Source organism: Drosophila mojavensis, unplaced genomic scaffold (genome assembly GCF_018153725.1).
Source record: "Drosophila mojavensis isolate 15081-1352.22 unplaced genomic scaffold, ASM1815372v1 contig_74, whole genome shotgun sequence".
In the NCBI taxonomy this organism is placed as follows: domain Eukaryota; kingdom Metazoa; phylum Arthropoda; class Insecta; order Diptera; family Drosophilidae; genus Drosophila; species Drosophila mojavensis.
In genome coordinates this window covers 5,198,727-5,208,083 of record NW_025318899.1, presented here as the reverse complement: position 1 = coordinate 5,208,083, position 9,357 = coordinate 5,198,727, and the positions used below count along the sequence as shown (strand labels likewise).

Below are 9,357 nucleotides of genomic sequence, written 5' to 3'. Positions count from 1 at the left end.
CTTCACTCACAATTTGCATTGCCTACTTTTCGGCTGACAAATAAATTGGGCAGAGTTGTAGCCGGTTATGCAGCTATGCAGCAGGTTGGAGCTGGTCTATTTGAAAGTGCTGGCAGCACGGCTAAGCAGGCCTGACCTTCTCCTGTCAACCCTGCGCAAAATATGAAATTCATATTCTTTTCGTCGGCAACGAGCAAAGGAACACGTTCTATTATAGTCAGAAACTAGCTCGGCAATATGTCACATCAACCAGAAATGCTGCAAATGAGGACGAGCGACGGCGTCGTGTTCGATGTGAGCCTCAAGGTGGCCCAGCAAATGGGATTGACACACAACTGGCTGCAGACGGAGCACGGTGAGCTCAGGAGCAGCGATGATGATGATGCCAATATCATGCCACTGGACCGTGTCAGCTCGGAGATATTTAAGCTGGTGCTCAACTGGTGCCACGCCATCCAGGCCAGCGGCCAACCCGCCGATCCGAAGAGCAAACTGCAGCAGGAGCGCACCATATTCAAGAACATTCTCGGCGAATCGAATCCCAGTGACTCGACCATCTTTGAGCTAATTATGGCGGCCGACTACCTCAACATCGAGGGCCTGCTCGAGGCGGGCACCCAGCACGTGGCCGATGTGATCAATGGCTGTGACAGCGTCGAGGCGATTCGCGTACGTTTCAATATTATGTACGATGGCGAGATGGACCACTAACTTTCTTTTCTAAGCACACACACACACGTGCACACACACACACACTCACACTCATACACACGAACACGCAATGCAAAACGCGCTAGGTTCTAGGTCGTTGAAATTGTATTAAATCTATAAGTACTCCAAATGTCTTGCCAAATATTTTGTGTTATCTTTAATAATGGGAGGGGCGATTAGCGCTGTAAGATCAATTTTGGAAACTCTTAATACTATAACTGGTCTATTAATGGAAAAGAATTTAGCTTGTGGCAGGAGTAGTTTCTAGTGATATATTTTACTGGGAATACTTCTTGCAAAAAACCGAATTACTACAATTGTCTGACTATTTATTAACTATTACTCAATAAAATTCAGTTTGACCTTATAATTAATTTAACCTCTTTAAATTGTCATAATACCCACTTTTTAATGATATATAATATTGAAGGGCAAAGAGCAAAAGGTACCAAAATATTTAGGAATCTTCAAAGAAGCAAAGAAACATATGAAGGCACTATTTTTTTGCCTTCCCCTAAAATTTTACTAAATATGAAATAAGCCCATGTATCCCAAACATAATAGATCAAATATATATATATATATACAGTTATCTCAGATTCATAGCACCAATAAGACATTTAACTGTAGTGGTCTTCAGTTCTATATTACTCCCTATTCTCCTCAGCCTAACTTTGTATACCCCAGAATTATTCATAAATTCAATCCCTAAATCTGGTACATCTATTGCATATTTTTATGCTATGTCTGGCCTTGGTGAGGATCAACGTTCATTGCCTATTTATAAGGTTTCTTGTCATTGATATTTGCTAGTTGTTGATAGTCATTATTACAAGTCTGAAATCAATATATAAATATCTGATATATATATATGGTACACAACAAGTCTTACCATTCCATTTGATTATCAAACTAATTAGTTCGTTTTTTTTTTTTTTTTTAAGTAATTAAATCTTTATTAAATCTCAATTTTTCGGTGATTATTATTCAATATCTTTTTTGCGGTTGTTTCTTTTTGTTGTTGTTCTTACAGTTTCATTCTGTGTTTTCTTTCTGCTAAGCTTAATTTGCTAAGTTACTTAACGAGTCGCTCTGCAAATCTTCACAACGGCTGCTGCCTTTGAAGAGGCGTTTACAAATTTTCAATTTCTTTTTTTCTTTTCTTAAGATCTTACCAAGTGCTAATAGCTGCTGGCTCTGGCTGCTGTTTGCTTTGTTTTGTTTTGTGGTGTTCTTATTATTGCTACATTTCATTTTCATTTATTTGTTGTTAATTTTTTGCAACTGCAATTTTTTGTTAATTTTTTTTCGTTCTTTTTTTTAGAGTTTTGTGAACAGAATGCGAAAGGACAGTGTGAAATGCTGTACACAAAACGAAACTTTTCGCTAGTTTTGGATAGGTAGGCTCTCAATCAACGCGGGGGCTCCTCATGTTGTTGTTGTTGTTGTTGTAATGTTGTTGTTGGTTTTATAGTACACTATAAATCGACTCGATAGAAAAAGTGTAAATTATGCTATCCCATATTGATAGTTGTATGTATATAGCATGCTTCCTCATCTCATATAAATAGTTGTATACATATATACTATATATAGTTTGTATAGATATTTAATGTATATATAATGTGTATATATATATAGTTGCAATTAATATTGCTTAACTCTGACAATGCAACGCTTTGAAGCTAAAGACAGAGAGTTGGGAGAGACAGAGTTGCCAATATATGTAGATATCGATTCGCTTTGAACTCTGGGCCAAGTCACTCAAAATCAAGCAAAAGCTTTGCTAACTGAGCCAAAAACTGCTGTTGACTGCCCTGAAACAAGTTTTATTTACTCATTATTTACTTTAGTCTATTTTTGTGTTGCTTTTATTTTAAAATTGTTTGTATCTGTGTGTGTGTGTGTGTTTTGCTTTAGAAATATGAAACTTGCAAAGGAAGCGCCAATTTATCTTTAAACTAAGTTCGCATTTGCTTTGTATTTATTTTTTTCTGTTATTTTTTCCATTTTCTTCTTATTATTTTTAGAGCTTAATCATGAAATTCATTTCATGCTAAATGTCCTTTGAAACTGCTTTTTATTTTGTATCATTATTTTTTTGTTACCATTAAATTTAAGATATTCACGAGCACGCGCGAGCATTTCAATTTGCATTTAGTTTTTTCGCTTTTGTTGTTTTCTTTTATTCTGCAAATTTTTTACAATTAGGAATTTTTGTTCATTTTCATTTTGGATTATTCATAACTATTTGAATGCTGGAGTAAAAGTTTCAGTATCTCATTTTAAATGTTTCGTAACTATTCGCAATTTGCTTTACAAAATAGATATTTGCATGCAACATTTGTTGTTGATGCTTTATTCTTTATTTTTATTTGTATTTTTTTATTTTATTTTTTATTTTTATTTTGGTTCCTTCTGCCTCTAAAATCTTATGTTTTTATAAATTGTTACCGTTGTGTTTGTTCACTAGAAAAATCATCAATCTGGGTCCAACTTGCTTCAGTTTGTTATTCCTGATATTTTGTTGCCATATTTAAATAGAAATGTTATCAATCTGCTTTACTTTACTTATCATTTGAGCATTTTTTTCTCTTTTTTACTTTGCTTTGCCTTTTTCATTGTGTTCTAGAGTTTCGAGTGTGTGTATGTTAGTTCATGGCATTTCCTATCTGTTATCGATAAGTTCTTTATGTTCTTAACGCAATTTGGCGATATGTATGTACATGTTATATACAAATCAAAAAGGGGGCGGGGGAGAGGATGTGGGCATACTAGCTTATATAATAATAAAAACTGAAATAAAATAATAAGAATCATTTGCTCGAATGTCTTTCAAAATATTTGAATTTATTTTTAAATAATTTTTTGTTATGGTTAATTTTTTGTTTTCTCTATGTTTTTAAGCTTTTTACAATAATAATAAATTTAAAAATATATATTATATTCTTTAGAACTGTTTGCATTTCTTGTATAATTTATAATAATATTTGCGGTTTTGCTTTTTCGTATTTTATTCATATTTTGCTTAATTCGAAAATCTAAAAATTTATGGAAATCAGCAGTAAAAGTAAAATTGATGCTTAAAATTTAAGAAATCATTGAAATTGTTGTTAGTTTTGCTTGACTTGTTTGCTGTTGGTTGAATATAATTTAGTGTAAACATATTTGCTCTCTGTTATATAATATAATACATAATTGCCTTGACTGAAAAATATTAACAAATCGACTTACAAAAAAAATCATCTACACAAAAGACGAATTTCACATATTTTGATTTGCATTTTTCGGAAAAGGGAAGGGGAAGGGAGGGGGCCGTATCGAAAAGAATTTATTTACACACAATCAACAAAAAATAATGATATAATTGAAGAGTTCAACATAGGAAATACTACGTACAGAATAGAACTTAAAATTAGAAAACCAAAGCGGAATTCGCATTTAACAGAAGATCCTAATAATTAAAACTGTTTAATTTGATTTGCTTCCTTCTCTTCTTCTTTCTTTAACTATTTCTTGCCATTTGAAAATTATTTTTTATATATTTATTATAATCTTCCTTTTTTTTTTTGCATTACTTGTTTTTCTTCTTATTGTGTTTCAACGCTTTTTTATTTCCTCTTTTTTTTTAGTTTTTATTTTTATTTTTTTTTGTGATTTTTTTTTTTTTTTAATGTTTTGCTTTTAAATATTTGTTGACAATTGGTTGCTGCACAAAATACAATTGTTTGGGTTGTTGTTGTAATTTGTTGGAAAGTTGCTGCCATTGCAATCGTCATGGCCTATGGAATCTGCAAAAAAAAAGTTGAGATTAGTTTCAGCTGCTTTCATAAAGAACTTTGCAACACTGCACAGTTGCATGTGTGTGTGTGTGGGTAGAAAATGATTAGGCGAGCAGGAGCTGGGAATTGGTTTATATATCACGTTTTTTTTTCTTTTCAGGTAAAGCAGAGCTAACTTTTATAGAGAAAACTAAAATTTCAACTAGGTGGCAACGCAATTTTGTGACAATGTATAAATGCTGCATAATGTTTACCCGTCTGGCAACACTTTTTCAATTTTATATAGAATTGTTGAACAATGTTGTAGTACAATATATAAAATGTTATATTTTATACTCATTTTAAATCCCCAAAAACTTATTCAATTTTTAATTAAAAAAAAAAAAAAAAAAAAAAGCCAGCTCTGACGGAAAAAAGCTGAAATGGCATTCGAGCTGTAGCCACAGCTCAGCCACATAAATTTCTGACCATTTGCTGCTGCTTGCATTTTGGCTGCTTGTCTAATTTGCTGCTGCAGCCTCCTGCTCAGTCGCAGGAGTCGTAAGCGCTTAGTGAGTTGAAGCGAAGCGTCGCATGGGGCTTGAAGCCTAGACTCGAAGAGCTGGCCACAAAATCCAAAGGCCATTATAAAAGTTGAGCGGCAGCAGCTAGCGGGAAAAAGGCAGAAAAACTGCCCACTGCAAAACTATGGACGACCAACGACAAAATGCAGTTACCAAACGCAAAAGTCCTTTGTGGCAACAGCACGAACAATGGGGCACAAGTGGAGGCGGCAGCAAAGCTGACGCAAGTGGCACATGTGAAGCTGCCGCTGCCCCTGCCACTGCCACTGCCTCTGCTTCATATGGGGATTGGTCAGCGGCGGCTGTGAGCAGTGCACGTGACACTTCATTGGGCATTTGGCAATTTGGTGCGCTTGGCGCAATTGTTGAATTTGCTTTGGGTCTGTGGCCAAGGACGAGAATGAATTGTGGTTGCTGGCAATCGTTGTGGTGGTGTTAGTGGCGATTGGGTTTAATTACCTCGTCAGATGGCGACTGCCCTCGTGGACTGCCATTTCGGAGGACTTGAACTCGTTCAGCTCCTTGCGTATGGCGGCCTTGTCCTTTGGCGTCAGTCTTGTCCATGGCTTGTCCGCCCGTCGATCGTAGTCGTGGGCCTGCGTCACCTCAATGTAGTCGTTGAAGCGTATGATCTTCTTCTCCTTGAGCTCCTCGACGGTGGGCCGAAAGCTGAGCTTGCGCAGCAAATACGATTTCTTCTCCTCCTTTTGCTTCTTCTCCTCGGCGGGTGATTGAGCTGAGCAAAAAAAAGGGTTAACGAATCACAAATTTCCTTTCATTTCCCATTTCCCATTCAGTGTACTCACTTTTTAGAATGTTGCGCTCGACCAGCTCCTCGGCGGTGGGTCGCATCGACAGTCGTCGGATGAGGCGCGCCCCGATCGCCTCCTTGGACTCCTTGATCTCATTGTCGTTGACCTGATGCAGGATGTTGCGATTGATCAGATCCTGTTTGTCCGGCCGCAGCTGCAGCTTCAGCGACAGCGACTCCTTGCGCGCCAGCTTGGCCAGCCGTGTATTATCATTGTCATCGTCCCGATAGACAATCTGGCCGTCGCTCTCATCGCTATCGCTGCTGCTCTCCCTTATCACAAACGGCCGAGTGTTCTCCTTGTTCTCCACAGTGCAGGGCAGTTGGATATTGAACATTTGCTGCCTGCTGTTGGTAATTCAGTGCAAACAAATTCTGCATTAGCCAATGTCATTACGCAATTAACATTATCTCTATATATATATGTATGTATTGCTATAAGCATTAGCCACACACACACACAAACACACAAAGTCACAGCTAAGGCAGCTGGATGCATGCAGCCAAAGTCAAACTACAAACAAATACGCACTTTCATCTCTGCAATCTCGCATGAGCAATCTGACAGATTTATACGCACCCACACACGCACACACGCACAGCAGCAAAAGTGCGCTTAATTTATTCATCTTCCTGCATAACTCTCAGGCACATGTCCTTAAAGTTTTTTGCCTGCTATCAAAACGCTTTCGCCTGCTGCTCTCGGCGGCAATTTGTTGTTGCTTTTGTTTCTCTGCCTTTCTTTTTAACGACACGTGTGCGCACATCTGGCAACTCATTCGCATACATTTACCACAGGCATGCTAGTGTGTGTGTGTGTGTGTGGTGTGCACGTGTGGATGTGCTTGGCTTTGTACTTAAAGCTGTCGCACGGCCAAAGAGCCCGCCCAGAATGCTATATCCTGTCAGGCGCATCCGCAACACTTTCGCCATATAAATATATCGTATATATATATAACTGTACATGTATGTGTGTGTGAGTGTGTGTGTGTGTGTGTATTCATATGTTGTATCTATGCCAGCCACATTACCATGCAAAGCGAGTTGAAGCGAATTATGCAACGCAATTGCTACTCTCTCAATACTCTTTCGCAAGTCATCTTCAATCTGAAGCGAGTCCTGCCAGTGAAAGGACGCGCCTTTAAGCAGGTTTTAGCTGGTCTATTGTGCAGTTGTAAGCAGAGAGTGCTTTGGCTTTTTGGCAAGCGAAGCACTGTGAGGCGACTATTTGTGGCATTTTATTTAGGATAGCTTAAGTGAAGTCTAAACGAAGTGCACTAATGAGAGAGAGAGGAAATTAAACTAGATAAGTTCGTTAAGAAGTCCTAACTTCATCTGAGAGTAAGTTTCTCACTTCTGAAATGAACTGCAAATCGTTTTTCTCTTATGAAATCAATGACTAATTAAAGAATTCAAGACAGGGCTTAGTCTAATCAACTAAATGTTTTAAGCAGTAAAGTTTCTATTTAAGTTGTTTTTAAATGTTATCAAGTTTCTCCCTCGTAATATGAATAAATTACTTGTGTTTTGTGTCTTTCAAACGTGGCAGTAAATATTCAAATACTGAATTGATCTTAATTCTTAAATTTGTGCTCCAGCCTACCAAAAATTTACTAAATAAAAAAGTTCCTATATAATTAACTATAAAATTCTATCAAGTTTCTCGCTTTTAAATACATAGAGCAACGGCTATAATTAACCGTTCTTTAATATTGGTAATATATACCGAAATACTCAGCAGCAGATTCACTTAACTACACAAATAAGTATCTCTTTAATTTAATGGTAAATTTTGATCAACTTTTTCTCTCTCTTTTGTATGGGGTTTCTAGTGCTAAATAATACGTGTTGCCTATAAGAACAGCCAATGGATTTCATATCTTAAGACACACACTTGTGTCTATAAATAGATGTAATGATATCATATATCATTATCATTATATTCAAGCTATAAGCAAGGTTTTTATATATAAGAAATTCTTGATTGTATTGCAAGTCTATCAGCATTATATATAAAGGATTCTTGCTTGTATTGCAAGTCTATCATTCGACAAGCCTTGATAGAATTTCGAAACTAATTTAATTTAAGCTTCAAACATTTGCCTTATAAGCTTCTCGTTTTATTCCCTAATAAGTAATGCTGCGGCTGCCCTCTTCAAGTTAATTTTCATATAATATATTATCTACTTGAAACATAATATTGCTATACAGCACTATTTTTCGTCCAATTCACAGTTATCATATAATAATATTTCTCTCATTTCCAAGACGTCAGCTGTAAATCATCTGGACTATTCACAATGAAGATACGAATCATATTCGTAATGCTTTCCACATTGTTTGTGATAAACTGAAATGTTCTTTGCCTCCCTGCCCCCTCTGCGCTGCCCTGCTCTCGTACATTTTATGATAAATATGTGGAAAATGTCTTGCATTTACGTTCAGTTGCTTCAGTTTCACGCTTTGCTGCAACTGTTTTGCATATTCCGCATCTTTAGCTCCTGTTTGAAGCTCCTTTTTTTTGCAGCCATTGGGGCGTGGCTAAAAGGGACTCGCATGTGCGGTTGCCAGCAATCGAGTTTCGATTATGCCGCATCGTTGGCTACAGCATTCAACTCGTAGCACTTGTCATCTGTCAAATTTTTTCTCTTTTCTGTTTTTTTTTTTTTTTTTTTTTATTATATAATATATAGCAATTTATTGCCAGCCTTTTGGTGGGCATCACTGGCCTTTCTTGATTTAATTTGACATGCGACAAAGAAATGAGATTAAGACATGCCTTTTGTAATATGTCAACGGCTTCATAAGGAAGTCGAAAAATGAAAACTTGCTTCGCAATCGTAGCATGCAACGCGGCGTTAAAGCAAACGAAAACTTTTATCATACGACAAAAAAAGAAGGGAAATACACACATACGCACACACACACACAGATAGAGAGAGGCACAGTAAATGTATACGACATTGAAGGCGAGAAGGCAGCACATGAGAAAATTAAACTTAATGTCAAACAACCAAAAGTTCGTAATTTAATACTAAAAGAAACAAGAAAACAGGAAAGAAAAAAAATAAAGGAAAAAAAAAAAAGTGTGTCCATGTTTGTTGTTGAGTGAGCTGTAACTGCTTCTTCTTCTTCTTCAGCTGCTCGTTTAAGTGTTGTCAAATTTCGCTTGTGTTGAAAAATTTAATCAAAGCACACATAACCGAAATATGATTGTGAAGGTGCAGCAGTGGGTAGGGGGGAAAGGTCGTTGACTTGCAGAGGACTAAAGCAATTCCAGGACTATGCAGGACGAAAACAATTTCCGCTTAAAATTACTTGTGGAAATGAGTGGAAATAAAGGAAAAGCATAAAAGTTTGCAATTTTAAGTTTGGCGCAACCAAAAATCTAGTCACAACAGAGCGACAGAGAAAGAGAGAGTGAGTGAGTGAGTGAATGAGATAGTTAGATGTAGTCTAAAAGCATTTTTTGGCATACATTTCACATGAC

At 36.7% G+C, this 9,357-nt stretch overlaps 2 protein-coding genes across 15 annotated transcripts in view; one reads left to right on the top strand and one right to left on the bottom strand.

Annotated features, from left to right (window-relative positions):
• Positions 1 to 237: 237 nt before the first annotated feature.
• LOC6581486 (S-phase kinase-associated protein 1) lies at positions 238 to 711 on the top strand. The gene has a single exon (XM_002007178.2). It carries the CDS (start codon positions 238 to 240, stop codon positions 709 to 711), a length of 474 nt encoding a protein of 157 aa, XP_002007214.2.
• A 3,701-nt stretch (positions 712 to 4,412) lies between these two features.
• LOC6581485 (phosphatase and actin regulator 4) overlaps positions 4,413 to 9,357 on the bottom strand; it is a 148,782-nt gene continuing 143,837 nt past the window's right edge. For 12 of the 14 annotated variants that reach the window (XM_015161863.3, XM_015161860.3, XM_032731239.2 and 9 more), the window contains 3 exons: positions 5,863 to 6,215; positions 5,516 to 5,792; positions 4,413 to 4,502 (listed from right to left, as the gene is read on the bottom strand). In XM_015161863.3, coding sequence (XP_015017349.2) covers positions 4,487 to 4,502; positions 5,516 to 5,792; positions 5,863 to 6,215 — 646 coding nt within the window. In that variant the 3' untranslated portion in view covers positions 4,413 to 4,486. The remainder of the gene's footprint in view (positions 4,503 to 5,515; positions 5,793 to 5,862; positions 6,216 to 9,357) is intronic. The other 2 variants (XM_032731235.2, XM_032731237.2) reach the window with 1 other exon arrangement.